Genomic DNA, 26,374 nt, shown 5'->3' with positions numbered 1-26,374 from the left:
AATCCTCTAGCGACAATAGATCCTCTTGGTTCTCTTAGTATTGTACTGATAGACATTAATTGCAGCTTTAAGCTTTATAGCAGTACTAATCATCTTATACTATAAGTTCTAGCGAGTTGAATTGTCCTATACAAGGTTGCGGCCTTGACTTAATTCTCTGAAATTAGCTATCCGTTATAGGCTCTGCTAAATATAAGTTACGATGTTTGAGTTACTGCATCTGAGCTACACCATCTCAAGTCACTGCGTTCAAGCTACACCATCTCAGTCACTGCGTTCAAGCTACACCATCTTAATCACTGTGTCAGAGTTACCACGTCTAGATTACTATATCTGAGTCATTATATCCTACTAGATCTCCTACAACATCGCCGCCACCACCAACCCAGCCAAAACAGGCACCATCGTGGCGGCATTCACAGCCGCACCACCAGTCGACGTAGCTTTCGGTGCTCCCGCCGTGCCCGTGCTCTTCGCCGTACCGTTAACCGAAACCGACCCTCCCGAAGGCACCGCCTTGCCATTGACATTGTTCCCGCTAACAGCATCATAGTTGTACACCGCGGTGTAGTTATAAGTCGACTTCTTACCCCCCCAGGTCTTCGTCACAGAGGCCAAAACACCAAGACCGTTGGCGCACTTAGCATCGGTGTTAGGGACGGGCCAGGTCGGGTCGAAGAGATCATCCGACATAGGGCCGGGGTACGAGGAGTTAAAGTACAGGCCCTCGGTGTCCACGACGACATTCTGGTAACCGGTGACGTTGGCGACGGTCTGCAGGACGTTGGCGCCGCAGTCCCAGCGGCCGAGGGAGGGGAGGTCCCAGTTAGCAGACACGCTGGAGATGGTGGAGAAGTGGTTATAAAAGGTGTTGTCTGTCGTGCCGTGGAGGGATTCGGGGACGGCGCCGCCGAGGAGGAGGGTGAAGACCTTGTTACGGGTGGGGTAGGTTTCGACTTCGTCGAAGGAGAGGATGATGAGGGTGTTGTTCATGAAGTAGTCGTTGGCAAGGAGGGGGGTGAGGAACTTCTTGGACCAGGTGGAGGCGTAGGTGATAGTGCTGTCGTGGCCGTCGTTGGTCATGTTAGGGGTGATGAAGGACCATTGCGGGAGCTTCTTGTTCTTGAGCTCGGTCTCGAAGTCTACGAAGCTCTTGATCGTGCCGAGGCGGGTGGAGTTGGAGGTGATGGACTCGTAGAGCGCGAGGGGGTTGTGCTTGCGGACGTAGTCGTTGGCGAAGGTGGCTTGGTTGGAGTAGTTGAAGCCGAGGAAGCCGGTGTAGGGGAGGTGCTCCTGGTAGGTGCCGAAGGAGATGCCCTTGGTGTCGAGGAGGTCGATGACGGTGGACACATTCGATGGGAACGTGAGGAAGGCGTCTCCATCCATTCCGAAATAGTCGCCGCCGATGACAGCGGCGTAGTTGGGCTCGGAGGGGTGGGTCACGGCGTTGTAGTTGGTCAGCGTGATGGCCTGCTTGGCAAGCTCCTTCATGCTTGGGTCGTTGGCAGCGAGGGCATAGTCCTAGTGATGTCAGTGAGGTGCTGTTGAAGGATGGCAGGGCAACTCACAGTGTTCTCGAGCCAGATCTGGACGATACGGTCGAACCCCTTACCCTTCACGTCAGAGGTGAGGACAACGGGCGTTGCGGAGGCGGCGAGAGCAGAGATAGCAGTAGCCGCTGGCTCGATGGTCGACACAGCAGGGCGACTGGCCGAAGCAGCCAGAGCCACATTGGCGCCGGCGAGGGCGAGGACAGCACCGAAGAACATGGTTCAATGGACGTGAGGGGGGTCTTCGATTTAGGTTCGGGGAAGGGCTGTGAGGAGTGAAGGAAGAGGGACAGGCGACACAGAGGATGCAGGGCGCCGATCTTTATATGAGGAGAGGAGTAGCAGTACCCATTGGGGAATTTGGAGAAGGGCGTGAAGGGCGTGATAGAATAATCACCAAGGTTGAATTGTGCTAGACAGTTCCCCGATCCGCCTCCCCACTTTGACCCCTGTCACGCTAGAGTCTGCAAGGTCTAGGCTTAGCGCGGGCCGTTGGTTGATAGGAACGGAGGAACGGGGCAGTCATTCAGGCACATGTCCAATCCCGAAGCGAGGATTGGTTATTGTCAGACGCTGCGAGTTGTTTAATGGAGCGTGAGAAAAGTGTTCTCTCGGTGAGAACGAAGAGTGTTTTTACTGGCACGAAATAGCAAAACAAGCCTCGCCGAGCTCTGGACGTCCTGGGCATTGTGTCCAATCTTGGGTTTCCCGTCTTGTCTTGGTGCTTGTCTCTCCTTGGCGATCGTCCACCTTGCCAAACCCCCTGTGATGTTTCTGCACGAAGAGGAAGGCGCCATCAACAAAACTAACCCTCATCGCTCTCATAGCTCCTCCCACCCCAGCGTCCGCCCCTTCCTATCCCCGCTCCTTCCCGTTCAATCCGCTCCACGTGCGGCTGCCGGTCCCTCTCTTTCGTTTTCTATCCTCCCTGCCATTCTTTCGACCTTCCCTTCCTTCAACGTTACATGCGTCCAGCATATTCGCTTTACTTGCACTTGTCGGCGCTCTGACTAGCCCCCCTGGTATCCATAATACGAGTAGTGCTTCTTTGCATCTTTTCTTTTTTTCTTCTAGCCCTTCGACTCTAGCTTCTGCTGCACCGTGTTATCTTCTTATTCCCTCGTGCTCTGGCGCCGAGCCTTGGCCTTCCTCTTGAATGGTCTAGCTGCTCCCCTTCCATTTCATGGACGTTCTCGTCGACATGATAGACAGAGCAGCCAGAACAACCGTCGATCATAGCCAACAATCCCGCTTGTCTCCAGCTCCAGCAACTATGGCGCCTCCCGAAACGGCGAGTGCCGCTACTCCCAAGGATACCTTCTACAACGACCAGCTGCCGCCTCCGCCTCCCGCGAAACGTCGCCATGTCTTCTTTTGGGCTGTTTTGAGCATTGTATTGTTTATAGTCCTCGGTCTTGGGCTCGGCGTGGGCCTCGGGTTGGGTCTGCACAAGCCGGCTCGGGGTTTCTCATCTCCGGCCACTGGCTCCGATTGCCCGTGTTCAGCTTGTCCCTGTGTGGTTGAAGATCCCCGCCCGGATATACCAGCGAATTTGCCGCCATGGCGTCTTCCGGATGAGGAGTATCACCTGAGTATGGATTGGGATATCCATGCTCCTCCTACCACTCGAGTGTACAATTTCACTGTGGAGGAGATCCAGGCTGCTCCCGATGGTATGCCAATCTCCTCTCTGCTCACCACCTGAGTTACTAATATCTGCAGGTGTTCTCCGCAATATGATTACCATCAATGGGAAGTTTCCTGGTCCGATGATCCGTGCAAACAAAGGAGACCGGATCAAGGTCCACGTCACGAATGAGCTCCGCGAGCCCACATCTATCCACTGGCACGGTATGTTCCAGTATGGTTCCAACTGGATGGATGGCACATCAGGCATATCACAGTGCCCTATCCCACCAGGACGTAGCTTCACGTATGATTTCTTGGTTGACGGCCAATACGGCTCGTACTGGTATCATTCCCACTACTCAACTCAATATACAGACGGCATGGTTGGACCACTCATCATTCACGCTCCAGAAGAGGCGGAAGTACGCAAGCTTTACGACCATGATGAGGTGATAATGCTCCAAGATTGGTATCATGACGTGAGCAAAGATCTTTTGCCAGCGTACCTCGCTTCAGGGAATGAGAACAAAGAGCCAACTCCAGATAATGGATTGATACAGGGAACGAATATGTGAGTTTGCCGTTTGGTCCCTGACAGTGCCAAAGACTAACACCAGCAGATTCGACTGCTCCAAGTATGACAAATCCAGCAACCGCACGTGTGAGCGTAACTCGACAAGAGCAGTCTTCGGGGTTAGCAAGGGCTCGCGTTACCGCTATCGACTCATCAACGTCGGGGCATTTGCTGGATTCTATTTCTCGGTGGATAACCACACTATAACCGTCATTGAGGCAGACGCCACATTGGTTGAGCCCGTTGAGACCCACCGCATATCAATTAACATCGCGCAGCGCTACTCGGTCATCGTACACGCCAACCAGCCTGAGGCGAACTACTTCATCCGCTCAGACATGATAACAACATGCTTCGCCCAGCCCAACCCCGTCCTCGACCCCCTCGCCCTCGCCGTACTCTCGTATACCGAGACGACTGATACCCCCACAAGCGTCGACTGGGACCCGAGCGAGGCTACTGTCTGTCAGGACTTCAACAGCACCCTCCTCAGACCGAGCGAGGTAGTTTCCGCGCCTCCTGCTGACGTCCTCTATTACTTCACGGCCTCCTTCCAGATCGGGGCGTACGCTCTCGACCGCGCCTTCTTCAACGACACCACCTGGACGTCCGCTAACATCCCAACCATCAACCAAGCCATCGACGGAATCAACAATGTGTCCACTGCTCACCTGTTTTCGGCAGATGGAGTCAGCTCAGGCTTCTCAGACAACCAACTCGTCGTCTCCGTCCCGAAAGGCCGGGTTGTCGATTTCCTCGTCCAGAGCTTGGATGATGGGGCGCACCCCTTCCACCTCCATGGTCATGAGTTCTGGGTCATGGCGCAGAGCCCGGTGCCCGCCACTACGGGCTATTTCCCCTGGGAGACCTATGGCAGTCTCAACACAGCGAATCCGCTCCGTAGGGATACGCTGACAATTGGCCCATTTGGGTGGGCGCTGCTCAGGTTCGAGGCTGATCATGAGGGATTGTGGCCGTTTCATTGTCATATTGCTTGGCATATGGAGGCGGGGCTGCTGATGCAGTTTATGACCGGAGCGCATGAGTTGGCGAAGATCGGTATTCCAGACGATGTGAGGGAATTGTGCGATGTTTAATTCGTGATGCGTGCGTCCGACGTTTGGGCGTGTGCCTAAATCGGGGAGATTAATGGGAGTTTGTCGATGGGAATAACGATAATGATGATCAAAACGGGGGAGTCTGTATTCATTATGCGTGGAGTTTCGTTTTGGGTTTTTGTTTTTTGGTTAGAATTGCCTGCGCTGGCGTACGAACCGGGCATCAATCAGTATTGGGAGTTTTGTGTTTACAACGTTGCGATTCATGGTAGCGATAGGAGTATACGGTAGATCAGGAAGCGGGACTATTATTATTCTAGGCCCTTCCATTAATCACAGTTCCTAGCACAATGGCCCTTTCCTATGTCACGAAGGAACTCGACTGACTTGGTGTACTACAAACACTGTGAATACCAGTCATTCGAGTATTTGCAAGTGAATGGGCTTTGGCAAGCCGTCGCACTTGTATAACCTATCTCCCCACATTGTCCATACCTTACCGGGGTCCCAGCCAAATTTTTAAGAGTAGTGGCACCGTTCTGTGACCGTGAAATTGGGTAAACGGTGGCCTGAAAATAAAGGTTGAAGCACCGCTGGCACACGGCCACCCAAAGCTCACGGTTTGGAGTTCCAATTGTTTCCACCGAAAATACCCACAGAAGCCACAATGATCTTACTCTTGATCAGGAGATCAATCTTAGTAGGGGGGGGTAGTGTTACGATTACAGCTCACAGCTTGTTACGGTTATTACGGTTGTTATAGGTATAAGGGGATTACGGGTGCAGCCTTAGCCACCAAGGCTACAACCGTCGGACTGGCCTCGTTCGGACTGGCTGGACTTATAGTTGGCAATGTGAGGAATCATATACGACCATCAACTCAAGAGAGTTGGGCATCCCCGTCCGCACTCCATATACAAGCTTGTAATACAGGCTTAGTACTCTCAATCGCGCCAACAGGTATAGCGTGGAATCCTGCCCTCTTGTCGACTAGGGTTGTCATAGCATCGGAGCTGCACACCCGCCACGGCACCCGAGCATTACCACAAGGACAAAAGCTTATGTGACTAGATTTCGTGCGCCGGCCTTCCTATTCCATCTTTTTGCCGTTACAGTGGAGGGCATACCCTAGCTGAATGCAGGACGACTCCCGATCTCGTTCGCGCGCCGGCCTTCCTATTTCATATGTTTACGGCTCTAGTGGCGGGCAGACCCTACCTAAATGGATGACAGCTTCCGATGTCTTGTGGTGGAAAGGCTTAAGCGATTTCGATTGTCTCTCAATAACGGATTTCATTGCTATAGCTTCAAAAATACTTGAAGAGTAACTATCCAGGACGTCAGTCGAAATACTGCCCAGTAGGCAAAGTTCACCGTGCAAAAGGTGTGTGTCAAGTATACGCTCTTTTGAAAAGAGGCTGACAATCACAGGCTTGCAAAATAGGCTCCAAAAGATTGCGCCAACCATCTTAACCGCACCTTGCTCCAGCAGACGATATGTTGTTAATTATCTGTGCGCGGGGATACTCGGCCAATTTGGGTGGGTTTCCCCGACTGACAAGAAGTATCGCACAGAGTAGCCCAGCTTTAGACAAACGAGCTGTACAGTATAAGGCTACCTCCTTCTTCATAGAGCCAAGATAGTCCTGTAATTTGCTTTTTGAAATAACCGAGTTCGTGTGCTGCTCCGTTGGTTTCAGGTTCAATTTCCGACAGCTTAGATCAAGCCTTTCTTTATCTAGTCATCATGAAGATCAATCATGAAGATCATGATACCTTCAAAATTATGTGCTATTATCTATGCTAGTGTCATTTAGGAAAGTAATTCGTATTGCTTTATAACTTCGTGAAGTGACTAGTCCTCGGATCTTGGATATAAAACATAGACAACTTCCCTCGACGTATGTAGAATGAATAGACATCTTGCCCCGATTTCCAAGACCCATTTCGGATTCCAATTATGCGTCAATCTATCATCCTTGCGCTCTCTGCCATTGCAGGCGTCTTCGCCGCACCAGCCACCTACAATGCACGCGGCAATTCCAGCGTCCAGGGGCAAGGAGACTTTTTCTGGGGCGGAGCCGTCCAAGAAGGCACCGGCTGGAACTTTGTCCAAGGCAGCGTAGTCGTCCCCAACTTCAGCGGCGGGGACCCCCACCAGTCCGCAAACATGTGGGTCGGAATCGACGGCCGATACTGCTCAAGCGCCATCCTGCAGACCGGCCTTGTCGTCTACGGCGATGGCTCCTTCTGGCTATGGACGGAGTGGTGGAAGAATTTGATGCAGGACTATCAGAGCGGTCTTACTTTTGCACCTGGTGATACGTTGCGCTTCACGGTGCATTCTACGAGCTATACATCTGGCAGCACGACGGTGGAGAACTTGAGCAATGGGCAGCAGGTCTCGCAGACTTACACGAGCGAGACGGACTATCCGCTTTGCGAGACGGATGCGGAATGGATCCTTGAGGACTGGACGCAGGATGGCCAGCCGGTGCCGCTTTATAACTGGGGTACTATTAGTATTTTCGACACAGTTGCGAGGAACCCTAATCGTCAGGTCACTGCTGCTGGGGCTGACATTGTTAATATCAACATCAATGGGTATACTCTTACCGAGAGCAATGTTCAGTCTGACGGTACTGTCAGCGTCACTTACATTGGGCCCAATTAGGATTGGCTGTTCGGGATAAGATAGAGTGTGCGAGGGTAGTGGAATATAAGTCTCGGTGTCTTGTTTCCATTCTCCATAATTCACATGTGAGCCATGAGTCCGAACGTGTGTCGAGTAATCGATGGGGTACGGAGATTCACAGCTAATTTAGTATGTAAATCCCCAATCACCGTAAATCAGTCTCTTGGCGCACCGGAACAGAAGCCTCACAGTAAATCCAGATTTTTTATTTTACTATAGGCCTCAGGGGAAGCCCCGAAACCCTGACAAACTGGGGGTTCTTCAGCTCTAGCTGTGATGGAATTCGGTGGCCGCATAAGGCCTACACCACGCGAGGAGCTTATCACTTTAGTTACGGAGACCTTCCAGTACAACATGACGATGATTCAGAAGAGCCTGTAATTCCTGATATAGCAATGGCTTCAAACGCAGCAACGACTTCGGATGCTCAAACAAAGGTGTTTTGTACTCTGGACATTCTTGTGATCATTCCATCGCAGCTTCCTCACTCGTCCTTGCTCGAAGCCAAACTGGTCGATAACATGGAAATCCAAGCTTCTTTATTTGAGTGTCCCAGGCCTAAAGAATCGGCTCTGTATACGGAAACATATTCGGATCTATTGATGGATAAGTTCTTGGCTCCTTGGCCAATCAGCGAAGATGAATATGCAGACAAGCATCTCAGCTGGCAATGGCGACAACTTCTTGTTTGCCAACCACCATTGAAGTTCTAGAGATTGTTCAAGAGGTCAACCAGCGTTTTGGCGGTACTTTGGAATTTCGAACTATTATTCCTCAACCCAACGGTTTGCAGGATGGGGTTTCTTTTTGATGCTGTTAGACATTGGCATCAAGTGGAGAGAAGCCCTGTCGAGCTACTTTGGAATAGGAAAACTGGGGACCTTACCGATAGTAAGCATTATTTTCCAGATGGCCCTGGTTACAAGACGTCTGGTGACAAGCCTTGCGTAACTATCTGGGGACAGAAGGTGTAGGATGTGGGCATAATGGAAGTTTGTAGCAGAGTTTTTTCCTAGATACAACCAGCCTCAGGTTTAGACAAATGGATTATCAAGGCTTTAAAAAATGGTATTTATTTATTTCTGGGTAACGTACATGTATAGCGAAAGCGCCAAACAAGCGAAAGCGCCAAAATGATGCGGTGACCAAACCCCCCAACTAAATGTTAAATTCCTCAACAACAAAACATGCCCCATAAAAACGATGAAAGCCAATTAGTGCTAGCTATCCAGGCTATGCAAAGCGACCCAAAGTTACGCCTTCGAGTTGCTGCTAGGATCTATTCTGTGGACCACCGCAAGCTAGGTCGTCGTCTAGAAGGTGTACCTTCACGACGCGATATCCAAGCCAACTCACGGAAATTAACTAACCTAGAGGAGTCCGTCCTTGTTCAGTATATACTCGACCTAGCTGCCAAAGGGTTTCCTCCTCGGCTGTCTGTTGTTGAAGATATGGCAAGTCGACTACTTGCAACACGCGACGCGTCACGCGTTGGGTCGCGTTGGGCTTCAAACTTTGTTAAGCAGCGTGTAGAGCTCCAGACACGCTTTCAGCGCAAATACGACTACCAGAGGGCTAAGTGCGAAGATCCAGAAGTTATTAATGGCTGGTTTGAGCTTGTGCGTAACACAATTGCGAAATATGGTATCGATGAAGCAGATATCTACAACTTTGATGAGACTGGGTTTATGATGGGCGTTATCTCAACTGCTATGGTTGTAACAAGCTCAGACGGGCGGGCAAAAGCAAAGAAGGTACAGCCTGGTAATCGGGAATGGGTTACAGTAATCCAAGGCGTTAGTTCTCAAGGTTGGGCAGTACCACCATTTATCATTGTTGCAGGCAAAAACCACCTTACATCTTGGTATGAGAATAGTGGATTTTCAAGCGATTGGGTGATTTCTGTTACTGAAAATGGCTGGACTACAAACGAGAGAGGCATGGATTGGATTCAGCACTTTGAGAAGCATACAAAGGCCCGGAGTGTTGGTGGTTATCGCTTGTTAGTCCTTGATGGTCATGAGAGCCACCACTCAGATGAGTTTGAGGAGTACTGCAAGGAACACAACATTATTACGCTTTGTATGCCTGCTCACTCTTCTCATCTACTCCAGCCACTTGATGTTGGCTGTTTCGGCCCGTTAAAGCAGGCCTATGGTCGGCAAATTGAAGATATGATGCAGGCTCATATTTCTCATATTACAAAGGATGACTTCTTTCCTGCCTTCCACGCTGCATTTAACACTACAATGACGGAAAGTAACATTTGAGGCGGGTTCCGAGGGGCAGGGCTTCTTCCATTTGACCCTGAGAGAGTGATATCTACACTTGATCTTAAGTTAAGGACACCAACGCCTCCAAGCTCCCGCCCAGGTACTGCTCAACCTTGGGTTTCTCAGACACCAAACAACCCAATTGAAGCTATGTCACAGTCTACATTTATTAAAACTCGGATTTCACGCCATCAAAATAGCTCTCCAACCTCAATCTATGCAGCTGTTGACCAGTTTACAAAGGGTGCATCGCAAATAATGCATCAATTAGCACTGCTAAAGGGAGAGAACCAAAACCTACGACAGGCAAATGAAGTACTAAGCAAGCGCCGGAGAGCTAGGAAAACACGACTGCAGCAAGGAGGATCACTTAGTCAACAAGGGGCGCAAGAGCTACAGGATGAGAGGGATGTTGTGCAGCAGGTAGAGCAGGAAATAAGGGCAAGCCGTGGTCGGAAGCCAAGGGAAGAAACCCGTGCCCGTCGCTGTGGCAAGTGTGGTGAGACTGGGCACAATGCGCGCACGTGTCAGATTGTAATAGACACCTCTGAGGAAGAGGACTCTGAGTAGTTTCAATTGATTTCTAATGTTGTGGTAGATTTATCGCAATGTTTGTCGTGAGGGTAGATAATTTTGGCGCTTTCGCTTGTTTGGCGCTTTCGCTATACATGTACGTTAGATTGATTGGATAAATATTTCATCAAAATCGGCGTCGCTCACCCAAGACGTCTCACACCGGTCGGATCCTCCCGAGCCTTCCTTCGGCCCGGTAGTCTGTCCTGGCTGTCACTTATTATTTTAGGGCAAAAGAATTATAATCCCTGTTACACTAAACTATCGAATTATATACCCTGTTACACTAAGTGATGCCTGCAAGCCCCCAATTACCCCTGCCACCCCAATTTTGCCCCGGTCTCTCACTGACCAGAACCTTGTCGTCGCCGCCCCAGCTCTCAGATGTGAGGCTGTTTACAGGTCCTGGAGTTGTGCTGAAACCCGCCGCAATTCTTACAGCGGGAGGGACGCACAAGGAGCACACCGTCGACCTCAATGATGTCTGCTAGCGGGCGGACATCGTCCTGATTCAGGCCACGCTTCCCGCGGCAGTTCTCCTTCCGAATCCGCTCCTTCTTCGGCCTTCCTCGCGGCACTCGGGTCATCGGAGGCAGACATCTGTCTGTCTCTAGAGCGACGAGGTCCTGGATGAGGACGGGCGGGAGAGGAGAGGTGTATTGATGCCGAAGCGCCTCAATCGAGAGGGCGGAGGGGAGGAAGGGCTTAAGAGCAAGTTTTTGGTGGAAGATCACGCTCACGGCATGCCCGCAGGGCACTCCGTGAGCTTGATATCGACGGCAGGTACACGTTCCTACTGTTAAGTCAACAATGTGCACCCTATTATTAGGCTGCACAACCCTCGCCACCGTTGGCGAGGATGGCAGCACCTATAGATAGTTAGTATAGTGAGAATATAAGAAGATTTGACTTACCTTGTTGCCTCCAGCCCATCTCTTTCCCTCTCTTGGATGATTCCTGCACAATAGGATGTCCACAACATCCAGTCCTTCTCCTGTTTGATGGCTGCTGTAATGACACAGGGCACCCAGCTCACAGTAATAGCATATGAGAGTGCGAGTCGGAGGCTAAACAGATGCTATCCTATAGGTCTACTACGAAGGATACAAAAAAGATGATGGGGGAACCCCGTGAGTCGATTGTCTCAAGTACCCGAAACCCATCTGACTCGGTTCCGACTCGGTGTAACGCTGACTTCTAAATGATAGAAGACACAGAGGTTTCTTGCGTAAGGTTGACTTGACAGAGGAGGCAGGAGATTAGACACAAAGGCTTTCCAAGTAACACGTTACAGTATTGTAAAGAATACTATATTGAGTTGAGCACGAAGCTCCTATCTAAGGAAATACTATCTACTTATATAGTGGCGTCGTGCCTCATGGGTAATCTGGATAGTTGGAGGATGGCTAGATATTCAGGATAGTTCGTGGATAGCTAAACTATCTAATATCCACTAGTTTCTGCAACTATCCATTAGCCCCGTCACATGGCAGCCTACCCCGCTTCCCACTGTGACTCACACGTCACGTTACTAGGCCCTGGCCCTGTAACCATGACATCATGTTACTATAGCCGTAACACTCGGTTAGCCCACCCAAATGATCACACGTGACCCCGCAGCTACCCAGAGTCTACTCCCTAGAATGAGAGACGAGAAGGCATCCTTACAGCAGCGAGCCTGTCGGCTCGGTGCTCCATCACTCGATGCCAAATGGCATCTAGAAGCTCTACAATTGGAAGCTCTCGGTCGAGCTTTAGCGTCCGGTTAACGCTCTCAACAATGTTGCTAGTGTCATGGCCGTATCAACGACCACGAAAGAGAGCCTCCGCCCATGTCTCTGGAGCCGCCGCAAGGTACTCAGCTGCAGAGACCTTAACGTCTCGCAGCTTCTGTAGGGCAGCGTGGTAGGCGTCGACCGTGCGAGCACGGGCGATGGCCCAGAACATTGGGACAAGGCCCCTCCCATGCTTCTCTACGAAGTTCTCCTTTAAGTGGTGACAGCAATGTGATGCTACCACCGTTGGGCCTAAAGCAGCTTCCGCAGCGAGAAGGCCCTTGTCTCTGTCCGAGACTAAGGTACACTCCTCCATCGAGATCGTAGGAATGGCTCTCTGAAGATGCCGGAAGAACCACTCCCACAAGTCTCGATTCTCCGACTCCACTACCCCCCAAGCTAGTATTGTGTTGTGGCCATCAGCGTCAATGCCGATGGCGAGGAGGAGGGTCTGGATGAATCGGCCCTTCAAAAAGGTGCCGTCCACAGCGATGAAGCAGCGGGAAAGGTCGAAACTTTCGCAGGACTCAGAGGGGGAGCAAAAGAAGCGGAGGAATCGATCTGTAGATAGATAACTAGTTAGCATTATCCATAACAGAAGGGAAGACTTACCTGTCCGCTGATCAATGAGGAGATCAGTGTAAACTGTATGAGAAACCTCCTGTAGGCAATGTTCGTACGCTGGCAAAAGGATGAAGGACTGTCATTGCGAGCTAAGGTCACTTTTAAGGCGACATTGACGACAAAGTGCTGCCACCTTCTCTGAAACCTGCTCTAGGAACTCCACTTGGAGCATATCGACTATCTGTTTTGGCGTCGTATCACGCATCACCTTCATGTGACGAGTGACAGCGCCATCGAGCCAGTCCTGGCAAGAGCACAAGTGGTGTGTTAGGACAGCGGCGCCAATACATTGATGGTTGCCATTAACAATCACTAGTGTCATTGTCCGGCTCCTCCATTTCCGCCTCCCTGCTTGTTCCTCTCCCCCCACTACCTCTGCCTCCGAGTCTGTGTCCCCCTCTGCATTGATGTCGTGGTCATCTGACTCCTCGTCTCCATCTCCCTCAATTCCCCAATGCTTCCGTACCTCCCCTCGAACCTTCCACGGACACTCTTTCTGGGCACAGCGCCAGCTGGCCCCCGATGACTTCGCCACATGGAAGGAGAACTTCTCCTTGACAGCCCAGTCGTGGAGGGCAAAAACCAGCTCGCTTTTCGAGCCGTACTCGGTCCTATCAGCAGGAACTGAGAGCTCGGAGAGACCAGACATCTGGCCGAGAAAGAGAGGGGGAAAGAATCTCAATTGGCCTCACGACGAGGGCTTCCGAGGCGATGGCAGCGACGAGCCACCTCGCTGTTGCTGGTGACAGCGAGGCTGCCGGCACGTGGGCTGGCAGGCTGGTCAGTGGGAGACCGGGGCAAAAATTGGGGTGGCAGGGGTAATTGGGGGCTTACAGGCATCACTTAGTGTAACAGGGTATATAATTCGATAGTTTAGTGTAACAGGGATTATAATTCTTTTGCCCTATATATTATCATTTCTCGCAACTTTTTAAAACAGCGTTGAGGTGGAACTACGTACATGGTGTCCCCTGTTAACAATTATTGATCCAAAGTACGAGTAACAAGTCAAATAGTTTCTTTTTTTGCACAGATGTAGAGTCACTTTAAACAATGATATGTGGACTGTTAACGTACTACAAAACCGCTCCATCCCAGCTTCTATCGAGAGGCATGTTGCATGGGACGTGGTATCGTTATAGGGTTGGTTTTGAGTGAGAAGAAAAAGGAGAGAAATGAGACGAGGGACAGAATCGATGGGGGAGATGAAGGGGGTATTTCATGAGATATCCGTACAAATTATCTCAACCCCGCCATTCCCTTGTTGCAACTCTCCCAGCTTCCAAAACACCACATACTCTACCCCCTCTTTCTCCTATCCGTAATGATGATGCTGGTAAGTGGATGCTGTTTGTTGTTGGAACGGGGATCACTGGAGCAGACCATAGTTTCAGGTGATAAGACGGCTTTGTTGTTTCGTTTTATCTTCATGAAAATGGGTTTAAGGTTAGTACGCAGGGGAATAGTCTCCATATGGGGGTTGGCTAAAATATTGAAACGGCCCCTTTTTGCTCCGTCTGTTTGGGTTCTTCTCATATTTCGTCATCCCACCCAGAACCCCTCTTTCCTTCCTCATCCCCCCTCTTTCTTGCTATCCCCCCGTGAGCTTAAAGATGGAGTAAACGGGTATATAACAACATCCTCAGCACTCACGCAACACAGCACATCTCATGAAGAATGATTCGTGGACAACGGAGGACGAGAACGGACTACAGTATTATCTCGTTAAGTCGATACATGATTAGTCGATTTTCTGGATAACTCGATAACTTTCTTCGGATCCTTCCATTCGTCATACAAATCACGATACACACAATATTGAGTCCCTTTTCCCAATTATCGACTTAAACTAATTACTGGACTACTCTTAGAATACCTTCAAAATGCCTTCGAAAAAGCTCTATTCTATGTCTCTCGAACAGCGAAAAGCCCTCCGAACCTGGCATCGATCTCACCATCCGAAACCTACACAAAAGGCCACTATACAGTGGTTCCTCGAGAAATACAATCGTCGACTTAGCCAATCTACAGTCTCAGAATCCCTTAGCTCTCGATTTTTGGACCTTGACGATACTTCTAATACTCTGGACACAAACAGCTCTAAAGCTCAGCGTCGCCACGCTGTCGCCTGGCCTGAATTAGAAGCTGCTCTTTACGACTGGCAGAGGCTTATTGAAGAGCGTGGCGGCATTACAACTACAGAAATCTTACAATCAAAGGCGAAGATTATCTGGAATCAGCTACCACAATACCGTGGACTACCTACGCCAGAATTTAGCTACGGTGTTACGGCTACGGTAACGTGACGTCATGGTTACAGGACCAGGGCCTAGTAACGTGACGTGTGAGTCACAGTGGGAAGCGGGGTAGGCTGCCATGTGACGGGGCTAATGGATAGTTGCAGAAACTAGTGGATATTAGATAGTTGAGCTATCCACGAACTATCCTGAATATCTAGCTATCCGCCAACTATCCAGATTACCCATGAGGCACGACGCCATTATATAAGTAGATAGTATTTCCTTAGATAGGAGCTTTGTGCTCAACTCAATATAGTATCCTTTACAATACTGTAACGTGTTACTTGGAAAGCCTTTGTGTCTAATCCCCTGCCTCCTCTGTCAAGTCAACCTTACGCAAGAAACCTCTGTGTCTTCTATCTTTTAGAAGTCAGCGTTACATACGGATGGATCGTAAAGTTTCGACAACGGCATAATATATTATATCGAACTCTACATGGTGAAGCTGGATCTATTCGTGTCACTGCAGAAGAACAAATGAAGGCTATACAAACTATTGTGGGGGAGTTTTTAGAGGACAATATTTACAACATGGATGAGACTGGGCTTTACTGAAGGATGAGCCCTTCAAAGGGCTTTACAACACGATCAATTCCAGGACAGAAGAAGGACAAAGCACGCATATCAGTAGCCATTTGTGTTAATGCTGCTGGAACAGATCGACTTCCTCTTTGGTTTATTGGAAAGGCTAAAAAGCCTCGAGCTTTACAACACGTTGATGTAGGGGCAATAGGTGGGGTTTGGAGGTGGAATAAGAAGGCTTGGATGAATCAATTTGTTATGGCAGATTGGCTAAATGCTTTCTATACTCATATTGGTACGTCACGTTCTATACTCGGTGTTCCACCCACTCGCTTCGCTCGTAGGTGGCGACAGCAAGTTGTGCGTGCGACAGCAAGATGTGCGACACATAAAACGAAGAAAAAGACGCCTTATATATCAACTATATAACTATATAATTAAAACATAAAATCAATAGAACTACTATCACTATCGCTACTGCCACTATTGCTACTATCACTTTGATCCTTACTATACCGTAAAATGATCACTTTTGATTTCAACCCTTCCTTCTTCCGCTCTGCTACCCGCTTCCTCTCAACCTTACGCTCTTCAATTTCGATTTTACGTGCTTGCGCTTGTAGCTGCTTTACTACTTGGTCCGATTCCCTTGCTGCTCTTGCGTCTGCTTTTGCTTGCAACTTTGCTTTCTTCTCTTCCCGCATTTTCCGTGCATCTGATGCATATAACTGCCCTCCTTTCTGTAGTGATTTCCGTGCCCTTGCCTTTGCTGCCTTCTGCTCTACTGCACGTAGAGTCATAATATCTAGCTCGGTCTTATAGAGCTCTGCCCGGTGTAGAACAACTGTAGTTCCACGTGCAAATGATTGAAACCCTTCTCTTGAAGGCGATGAGAAAGCTTCCTCTGCTCTCTTCTGCCAATGTTCAACCGCTTGCACACTTTGCATAGTTGTTTTCGGTGTTGAGATAATATTATATGAAGCAAATGGCTCATAATCAGGTGTTTGATTCCGAGTCTCTTGTATCTTGTCAATTACAAGTGGAGGATTATATGGATATAGTCCTGTATTTCTCCAACCAGATTGAATTGTACGGACAGTTAGAGATTGCCGTCGGATTTGCGGGAGGTCTGAAAGGAACGTACGTAGCTTATACTCATAGTCGTAGCTACGTACTGCTTGATCAAGTGCCTTTTGATGAAAGTGTTTGCACTGCTTAAAAACCGCTACATCAAGAGGTTGTAATAGATGTGTTGTATGAGCAGGAAGGCAGCAAATAACAATGTTATGCTCTTCTGCTAATGTAAGAAAGCGCTCTGTTTTATGAGAGTCATGGCCGTCAAGTAATAAGAGGCGAGTATCATCTGGTGCCATATGCTCTGCAGATAGTTGGATAAAATGCATAAGGTATTGGATTGCAATGTCGTCGTTTGAATACCCGCTCTCATTTACAATAATGAGAGCATTTGGCTCAAGGTCATCATTGTACCATGAATCCATATGAAGTTTGCCAGGGATAATGATAGCTTCTGCAAGTGCAGCACCACTTGCATTTACTGCCTCAATTACAGTAACAGAGAGCCGATTCTCAGGATTATCAACAGTCCACTGCTTTACACCGATTGGTACAATAACAGCCGTAGACTTATAACACCCAATCATATAGCCTGTCTCATCAACATTCCATAAATTATATGGCTTAATGTTATGTTTTGTAATAAGGGCGTTATATGTGAGAAAGAATTCCTCAAACACCTCTTTCTTTTGTGCTTGCTTCCGATGTGTATTTAACGTCTTCGTGTGAATTGTATGAAATTCGGGGTGTGCTTTTAGAAAGCGTTGTAGCCACCGTTGTGATGGTATCGTACGATTAGGTCGTAAGTCTGCAACTGCCCGTAGTATCATAGATCGGTTGGCAGGGACCCCGCGCTCAAGTTGGTCGTATATGAATTGACAGACCGCGGTCTCTTGCGATTGAGATAAGACTCGATTGCTACCTCCGTGGGGTAATTGAGGAGACGTAGTACTCGTAATACGACGTCGGAGTGTCTCACGGTTGACATTGAATTTATTTGCAACCCAAGCAATTGTATATGTACTTGGTTGTTTTAAGAAGAACTGTTGGGCCTCATTAAGGCGAGCAATCATAGTAGGATCGTTATTTTGAGGCATTGTAGATACTACGTTATGAAGAATACTATTATTTTTTCTATATATCAAAATAGCGGTGTACGCACATCTTGCTGTCGCACGCACAACTTGCTGTCGCCACCTACGAGCGAAGCGAGTGGGTGGAACACCGAGTACTGCCTACAATGGATAACTTCTCAGCCCATATCGCTGCAGTGGAATCGACGCCTCCTCCTCCAAACATACGAATTATCTGGCTTCCTCCAAATGTGACCAGTCGATATCAACCTCTCAATCAAGGTATTATAGCCTCTTTAAAAAGCTATTATCGTCGGCAATGGCTCGAGTTCATGCTCGAATCTTTTAGCAACAACCTGGATCCAATCAAAACAATGACAATACACTTTGCAATTCGCTGGCTTATTCGATCATGGCATCACGACGTTACAAATACGACTATCTACAATTGCTTTCGAAAAAGCACGATTCTTTTACGCCCAATACAGCTTCCTATACACCCACTCCCTGTTCTAAACGACTTATATACTCGAGTACAACAAGCTGGTCATATATCAGACGCTATGGACCTTTCGAACTTTTTGAATCCAGCGGAGGAGGGAATACAAGAGGTGGAGGGAGGCTTAGATGAGGACACAATTCTACAGGAGGCGATGGCTCCATATATACAGGTTTCCGATGCTCAAGATGATGACATGAATGAGGAGCCCCAGCGTCCTGTGCTCACCACACAGAACGCTGTACACAGAACACTGTACAAGCCCTCCAAGTTCTGATTGAGTTCTCAGAATCTGAGAATAGTGGCATCACGGATCCAGCATCATTTTTGCGCTCTTTAGAGCGCGTGGAGAGGCAATTAGTGGCCAAACAGGCCAATGAGTTGGTTCAAGGCACGTTGGATGGATGGATGGTTTAGCTGAGGGGCTACTTCGGGTCTACTTCAGATCACTTTCTAACTCGATATTTCTATAACTCGATATATTTATGCATGACCAATTACATCGACTTAACGAGATAATACTGTACCACGCGAAAAAAACGAAAAAAGGCCCCACTGAGACACTATCGCGGGACATTTCACGTCCTAGTGTGACAGTGGTCGCATGGTGTTGGGGGCCTCAACATGGAACGCAATCCCACAGCCTCGTCTTTGCCCGCAAGGCCAGCAGTGATACCATGTCGGGATCCTCCAAAAATTCCATTTTTGGGTTTCAAAAGTCACGGTACATGCGCGAAATGGCCATGCGGCTGAGATGCTGCAGCACTTCGGGGTGTGTTGTTGTTGGTGCGGGGAGACACGTTTGGTACCCTAGTATTTGAAAGCTACGGCGCCGTGTACACGATATACTTATGACAAGGGACAGCTTCGCCGAAATGACCAGGAAGGATCGCGACAAGCTTCCGCAGCTGCGAACAGGGTTAAAATTAGATGAGGATCTCTGCATGTTGGTGTTTTCGGGCTTTTGTGGTCGCGAGTTTCAAGGCCGCGTTTTTACGTGGTTATTGCCCACTATAAATGTAATCGGCTTAACAAGTTCGACCATTCTACTTTGCTGACATATTCCGCCCTAGGTCGCATGTTGGCTACTGCTCCTTCGAGCTATTTTCTACTCAATACAAGTGCCTGGTGACTAAATTATCCATAGCACAGAAGGAGCCAAGAAGAGCAATCTCTCCGTCACCGCCAGTGTAGAGATCATATGCACGACGTGTTATATTAAAGGCATGGCCAGTGCGCAGTTTACTATTGCTGGGGGCTTCAACTTCAGCGAGGCAGTTGGCAACGTCACGTCTGAGATCGGAGCGGAAATCGCCAATGTTACCGAGACAGTCATTGACGACATTAAGGACTATGCCGGGAACTTCACGGAGAGTGTGATAAGTGGCAACTTTGACGGTGTTGAATTCCCGCCATTCGATGTTGACTTCGATGTCGAGTTGCCCAAACTCCCAGAGTGCAATCTCAAATTCCAATTCGATGGTCTAGAGCTGTACATGGAAATTGACACCATATTATCGGGCAGCGCCACGTACACTCTCAATCTGTATACATCTCAGACCCCACTAGGTTTTGCTGTGGGCAAGGATTTGTTGGTTGGTGTTGTCTTCTCTATAGACTTAATTATCAGTGTAGACGCCGAGACGATATCAGCAGCGGCTTCCACATCAAGCTATTGATATCCACATGTTCGACCACGACGTCTCAAGCATAACCTTGTAAGCCCAACATCCCATCCAATCTCCCGTCAGAAATACATACTAACCTATCACCCCCAGTAACGGCGGCAAGTTCGAGTTCCTCCCGGTAACCCTCGCGGGCGCCAACACCGTCCTTATCGCCGTCCTCCGCCTCGGCATCCGCTCCGGCCTCGAACTCAGCACTCCCACCTCTTTCGTCGGTGGTATCCCCGTCAAATTTATCGTCACCAACGTCACCGCCGCCCCCGACCGCGACGACTGCCCTCTACAAGTCGTGGAGGAGTACTCCATGCTCGTCGGTGCGAACGCAGGCGCTTCGCTGGCGGTGGGTGAACATTCGTGGGGACCGGGGCCGAGCACGCAGGTGCCGATTTGGTATACCACGCTTGTGGATATCTGTGCGGGTACGAAGACGGCGGTGGCGCCGGTTGTCACGAGCACGGCGGTGGTGAGGAGGGATGAGGGGATGACTACGACTACTACGGTGGTTACGCAGATAGCGACGGTGTGTTTGTCTACTGGGCTTGTGAATTGTCCCGCGTCGCTGCAGTCGGCGGTGAAGAATGTGGTCACGAGTACGTTGATAGCTGCCGTGCCGGTGGGTACTGCTGAGGCTGCGTTCCCGACTACAACGGGGGATACGGTTGTGAGGACCAAGGCGTTTGGAGCGGGTGCGAAGGAGATGGGGGCTACGACTGGGAGTCCTGTATCGTATGTCCCGACGATTTCGTCTATTACTACGTCTAAGCCTACAAGCAGTGGGTCTATATCTACGGGCACGGATAGCAGCATTCTTAAAGGGAAGACGAGAGGTGTGAGTAATAAAGTCATAATCGGCGTGAGTGTCGGTGTCGGCGTGCCAGTGTTGATTTTAATTATTGCCGGGTGCTTGTAAGTTTTCCAGTCCTCTCTTTCGCCGCGCTCAGCTCGGTATACAGTACTCGGTGTTCCACCCACTCGCTTCGCTCGTAGGTGGCGACAGCAAGTTGTGCGTGCGACAGCAAGATGTGCGTACACCGCTATTTTGATATATAGAAAAAATAATAGTATTCTTCATAACGTAGTATCTACAATGCCTCAAAATAACGATCCTACTATGATTGCTCGCCTTAATGAGGCCCAACAGTTCTTCTTAAAACAACCAAGTACATATACAATTGCTTGGGTTGCAAATAAATTCAATGTCAACCGTGAGACACTCCGATGTCGTATTACGAGTACTACGTCTCCTCAATTACCCTACGGAGGTAGCAATCGAGTCTTATCTCAATCGCAAGAGACCGCGGTCTGTCAATTCATATACGACCAACTTGAGCGCGGGGTCCCTGCCAACCGATCTATGATACTACGGGCAGTTGCAGACTTACGACCTAATCGTACGATACCATCACAACGGTGGCTACAACGCTTTCTAAAAGCACACCCCGAATTTCATACAATTCACACGAAGACGTTAAATACACATCGGAAGCAAGCACAAAAGAAAGAGGTGTTTGAGGCAGTAAATGCAAGTGGTGCTGCACTTGCAGAAGCTATCATTATCCCTGGCAAACTTCATATGGATTCATGGTACAATGATGACCTTGAGCCAAATGCTCTCATTATTGTAAATGAGAGCGGGTATTCAAACGACGACATTGCAATCCAATACCTTATGCATTTTATCCAACTATCTGCAGAGCATATGGCACCAGATGATACTCGCCTCTTATTACTTGACGGCCATGACTCTCATAAAACAGAGCGCTTTCTTACATTAGCAGAAGAGCATAACATTGTTATTTGCTGCCTTCCTGCTCATACAACACATCTATTACAACCTCTTGATGTAGCGGTTTTTAAGCAGTGCAAACACTTTCATCAAAAGGCACTTGATCAAGCAGTACGTAGCTACGACTATGAGTATAAGCTACGTACGTTCCTTTCAGACCTCCCGCAAATCCGACGGCAATCTCTAACTGTCCGTACAATTCAATCTGGTTGGAGAAATACAGGACTATATCCATATAATCCTCCACTTGTAATTGACAAGATACAAGAGACTCGGAATCAAACACCTGATTATGAGCCATTTGCTTCATATAATATTATCTCAACACCGAAAACAACTATGCAAAGTGTGCAAGCGGTTGAACATTGGCAGAAGAGAGCAGAGGAAGCTTTCTCATCGCCTTCAAGAGAAGGGTTTCAATCATTTGCACGTGGAACTACAGTTGTTCTACACCGGGCAGAGCTCTATAAGACCGAGCTAGATATTATGACTCTACGTGCAGTAGAGCAGAAGGCAGCAAAGGCAAGGGCACGGAAATCACTACAGAAAGGAGGGCAGTTATATGCATCAGATGCACGGAAAATGCGGGAAGAGAAGAAAGCAAAGTTGCAAGCAAAAGCAGACGCAAGAGCAGCAAGGGAATCGGACCAAGTAGTAAAGCAGCTACAAGCGCAAGCACGTAAAATCGAAATTGAAGAGCGTAAGGTTGAGAGGAAGCGGGTAGCAGAGCGGAAGAAGGAAGGGTTGAAATCAAAAGTGATCATTTTACGGTATAGTAAGGATCAAAGTGATAGTAGCAATAGTGGCAGTAGCGATAGTGATAGTAGTTCTATTGATTTTATGTTTTAATTATATAGTTATATAGTTGATATATAAGGCGTCTTTTTCTTCGTTTTATGTGTCGCACATCTTGCTGTCGCACGCACAACTTGCTGTCGCCACCTACGAGCGAAGCGAGTGGGTGGAACACCGAGTATACTAACCACGCGATTTGAGTAGTTACTGCTACAAGCGCCGGAGATATACTCCTATGCAGATGACGGATACGATTTATAGTGGTGGGAAATCGAATTTTGGGACACCAGAGTCGGATAATAGCGGCTTTGACGTGGCGCATAGGGGGTGATGATGGGCCGCGCTCGTGAATATGGTGTATGGAGTTCGGGTCGGGATTGGATAGCAGGGCATTTTTATGAGGTCTGGATGGTTCGGGGTTTCAGCAAGTGCACGGGCTGCGTTTCGGGAGTTGTTGTGGTTAGAGAATGTCCACCTAAGGCATGCGTTTCGAATCCAACAATTATAATTCTCCCTTTATGAAGCCATATATCGCAATAAATTGTAGCTTGAATTAATAGCTAGAGGCTGGAGATTATCCTTCCGTATTTATATTTGAATATTCGTGTTGTTGAGGTAGGTTATAATTTTAACATATTCTGCAAATATAATATTAAATTCCGATTCCACGAAATATTAACTTATTCCAAGCACTTAACATCTCAATAAACGAAACCCTATAGAACATATTCATTTAAAAACACTCCGAACTTGCCAACGCTCATCTGTGCGCTATTTAATGAACTATCATGTTCACGCAACCTGCGAGTGGTAGCACGTTAGCCGATCAAGAACGGTAATATAAAAACGGGCTGCCCACCTCCTCGATTATGTCGTTGTACGTCTCTTCCATAAACACTCGACAGGAACCATTTATATTATATTAAATATTTAGATTACAACGGAGCTAAAGTAGGTATACGTAAGTGTATTTGTTATTGATGTCATTGTATTTCTAGTGTGGCTGTTGCCTCTTAGTTGGTTCCTGCCTTTTACCGTCGGTCGTACCTTCCTTTTCTGCCTCACGTATATTTTACTGTTAGTCGTACCTTCCATTATACGGATTCCTGGGTTATACTAACAGGAATTCATATTTACGAATATCAATGATCTCATATGTTCTTCCGCGAATAAATATTATACCTTTAAATAAATGGAAAGTCCCACAGGGAAAGATATATTGATAACGAGAGAACTGGAAGCTAAAGACAAGAGCAGTCACAATTCACAAGCATCATCAAGAGTCCGACTTAAAGGCAAGATTATGAATCCATTACTAGCATTATTAAAACAAAGGCCACAGGAGATCCCAACAGGCGTCCCCGTCCATCTCAACTTCGCGTGACAAAAGACTAGAAAAGATTCATCCAAAAGCCCGAATTATCACCAGATATCCTCCACTACAACCCCGAGAAGAAACAAAAGGAACCATCTCGCTCATGCGAGAATATGTAAGGAATGTCGACCATGCGCACGCCGATCACGCGCACCGGCGAGGGTATGTGCAAACGGCGGACCCGGCCAAGGCAGTATTGGCGAGTAGCCGAATCAAGTCGAGTGTTGCATTTACAACACAACGTTGATCTGGAGACCGTTCTGGTTCACACAGTTCTGGGTCTTTTGGGATGTTAGTGACTGAAGATGGTGTGTGAATGAAGGATGGGAAAACTTACTCCGGAACCGCTGTTGGTGCAGCAGACTTGCTGGTTGGCGCAGGCACCAAGAACATTCTGGAGGACACAGCCGATGGCGAGGAGACCGGCCTGAGACTGGCAGCAGTAGTTGGAGCCGTTGACGCACTGGACATTGCCGTTGTTGGGGCGGTCACTACCGTGGCCACCCTCATGTCCGTGGCCACCGTCATTTGGGAGAGCAGTGGAGACACAGGCAGTGGCGACAATGGTGGTGATGATCTTGGAGATTTGCATATTTGCGGTTGGTTTGTTTGAAGCTGGAAGGCTTGAGAAAAGTTGATTGAAGTGAGTGAAGTGAGTGAAGTGAGATGAAGATGAGATTGTTGATGATGATGAGAAGAAATGGGATGAAGGCGAAGAGGGTGGTCTTTATAGATTTTTTGAAGGGCAAGCAACGTTCGAGCTCGCTTCCTGCATTCCCAGATAGGACATGTCTGTCCATTTGCTGCTGTGGGCTGTTCTCAGGAAACAGAGATCGCTGTGCCGCTAGCGGCAGTGGTGGAGATGCATTTCAAGACAGGAGGTGTGCGCTGGGTTGATGCAGTGCATGGGCGCGAGTGGATACGCGGTAAGAGTCTCTAGCTTATGCCCCTTGATCCGCCGCAAACTGACAAGTGAGACAGTAAGATGAGAAAAACCCACGAGTCAACGCGAATTTGGGATATTGACCAGGTCATCTTGCAGCTCAGCGTTGCACTGGAATACGTGGAAACAGGCTATTGAAGCTCGACTGAGCCAGCCGATCAGCTAAATTCATAATTTCCTACTGTTTCGGGGAAAGATGCTAACTTTGGCATTCACCAAAACGGAGGCAAAAGAAGATGGCATGGCTGATGATAAACTGCACATGCCATTCTGCAGCGTGGAGTTGCCTTCCTGTTTCTCCGGGCAGATGACAAACCGGCAGCATTGGGAATCCCGCTGTTCCACAGCATAAACTTGCCTCTGAGAGGAAATTGAGGAATAGACTGCTGGCATTATTGACAATTGTTTTCTTTAACATAGCTCTATTAGGGATAGCTGGAAAGCTCAGCGGGCCGATGTGCTGCACCCATGGGAAAGAGCCTCCTTTCCTTGGACGCCGCGACCAACCAGCTGGACGCGCTAATATTGATTATACCTGTGGCCCCTGGTGAGATTTGCCACCCGTCCAGCCTAAGATTGGGAGAGCTGTCTCTCAACAAGATCCGATTGGCCTTCATGTGGTCCGATGGAGCCACTCGGAAGAGGAGGTTGGCAGCCATGTTTCACGATTGAGACATGTGTTTATACAACGCCGAGACACAACAAATAAGAGCAACAATACTACAGAAATACTACCTGTTGCTAGACAGCTATATGCGATGCCTCGGTATGTAACCGTTGTACCCGACAATTGACAACGAGGAGGCCAGGAATTTCTGTGCCACGTTTCGACGTACAGACAATTTAAAAGCAAATGTGATATACAGTGATTGGACGGGTAGTCCCGACTCGTACGCAATAGCCGAACATGGGGAAATGAGAAGCAGCAAGGAGACAGAATTTCCCAATAAAGAAATGAAGAGGTTTCAATCATATCAATCATATCAATCATAATCTCTCCTTTTGATCAGGTTTGATGAGATATCGATGATGCCCCATTAGGGCTGAATTAGATCGACGCGGAGGCACGGACTGGACGCTACTCGTATGGTGGGGTACACCATCATGGACTACAGTATATCACTGAGCTACTGAGCTGACCAGTTAGTTATCCGCAGAACCCGGCCGCCACAGCTCCGCTAACGATGCAGGGGGGGCCGAAAGTATGGGCTGCATATCGGCCCGGGCATTCCACTTTTGGAAGTATCACTTCAGATATCCTTCCGCCAGGGGGTAGCTTGCCGTACGGGATATGTCTCGAGAAATGGCACAGGAACTCTGGACCTGGGCTTTCAATTAATTTTAAACGCTGGACTGGGGTGCTGAAAACGCTAGTACTGCATATCATAGGCGCCGTACAGTATAATACAGTACTGTAGGTGTTTACTGAGGGTGAGCTCCCTGTTCTTGCTTAGGGGGTAAGTCTTCCCGCAATTAGCCAGGCCAGTCTGGGCGAACCTGGCAAGGCCAGGTAAAACTCAATCTGCGCGCTCTCCGATTGCAGGTGTGTGGAACTGAGCTGGCAGCCTGTG

At 48.6% G+C, this 26,374-nt stretch overlaps 6 protein-coding genes across 6 annotated transcripts; 4 read left to right on the top strand and 2 right to left on the bottom strand.

The window, feature by feature from the left end:
• Positions 1 to 223: 223 nt before the first annotated feature.
• VC83_00243 (uncharacterized protein) lies at positions 224 to 2,365 on the bottom strand. The gene is made up of 2 exons (XM_024463938.1): positions 1,569 to 2,365; positions 224 to 1,521 (listed from the first exon to the last, which is right to left on the bottom strand). Exons 1-2 carry the CDS (start codon positions 1,767 to 1,769, stop codon positions 361 to 363), a joined length of 1,362 nt encoding a protein of 453 aa, XP_024328242.1. The 5' UTR covers positions 1,770 to 2,365; the 3' UTR covers positions 224 to 360.
• A 42-nt stretch (positions 2,366 to 2,407) lies between these two features.
• Positions 2,408 to 5,117, top strand: VC83_00242 (uncharacterized protein). Its single transcript, XM_024463937.1, has 3 exons — positions 2,408 to 3,223; positions 3,273 to 3,750; positions 3,800 to 5,117. The coding sequence occupies exons 1-3, from the start codon at positions 2,734 to 2,736 to the stop codon at positions 4,848 to 4,850; spliced, it is 2,019 nt and encodes a 672-aa protein (XP_024328243.1). The 5' UTR covers positions 2,408 to 2,733; the 3' UTR covers positions 4,851 to 5,117.
• Positions 5,118 to 5,305: 188 nt separating this feature from the next.
• On the top strand, positions 5,306 to 7,542 carry VC83_00241 (uncharacterized protein). The gene is made up of 3 exons (XM_024463936.1): positions 5,306 to 5,771; positions 5,883 to 6,195; positions 6,243 to 7,542. Exon 3 carries the CDS (start codon positions 6,772 to 6,774, stop codon positions 7,483 to 7,485), a length of 714 nt encoding a protein of 237 aa, XP_024328244.1. The 5' UTR covers positions 5,306 to 5,771; positions 5,883 to 6,195; positions 6,243 to 6,771; the 3' UTR covers positions 7,486 to 7,542.
• Positions 7,543 to 19,445: 11,903 nt separating this feature from the next.
• VC83_00240 (uncharacterized protein) lies at positions 19,446 to 19,898 on the top strand (the record flags this gene model as incomplete). Its single annotated transcript, XM_024463935.1, has 1 exon — positions 19,446 to 19,898. One exon carries the CDS (start codon positions 19,446 to 19,448, stop codon positions 19,896 to 19,898), a length of 453 nt encoding a protein of 150 aa, XP_024328257.1.
• A 7-nt stretch (positions 19,899 to 19,905) lies between these two features.
• On the top strand, positions 19,906 to 20,814 carry VC83_00239 (uncharacterized protein; the record flags this gene model as incomplete). Its single annotated transcript, XM_024463934.1, has 2 exons — positions 19,906 to 19,937; positions 19,998 to 20,814. The coding sequence occupies 2 exons, from the start codon at positions 19,906 to 19,908 to the stop codon at positions 20,812 to 20,814; spliced, it is 849 nt and encodes a 282-aa protein (XP_024328506.1).
• A 2,959-nt stretch (positions 20,815 to 23,773) lies between these two features.
• VC83_00238 (uncharacterized protein) lies at positions 23,774 to 24,544 on the bottom strand. The gene is made up of 2 exons (XM_024463933.1): positions 24,198 to 24,544; positions 23,774 to 24,141 (listed from the first exon to the last, which is right to left on the bottom strand). Exons 1-2 carry the CDS (start codon positions 24,450 to 24,452, stop codon positions 24,091 to 24,093), a joined length of 306 nt encoding a protein of 101 aa, XP_024328505.1. The 5' UTR covers positions 24,453 to 24,544; the 3' UTR covers positions 23,774 to 24,090.
• Positions 24,545 to 26,374: the final 1,830 nt, after the last annotated feature.

This window comes from Pseudogymnoascus destructans, assembly GCF_001641265.1.
Source record: "Pseudogymnoascus destructans isolate 20631-21 unplaced genomic scaffold scaffold_1, whole genome shotgun sequence".
Lineage (NCBI taxonomy): Eukaryota > Fungi > Ascomycota > Leotiomycetes > Thelebolales > Thelebolaceae > Pseudogymnoascus > Pseudogymnoascus destructans.
This window is presented reverse-complemented; position numbering and strand designations above follow the sequence as displayed.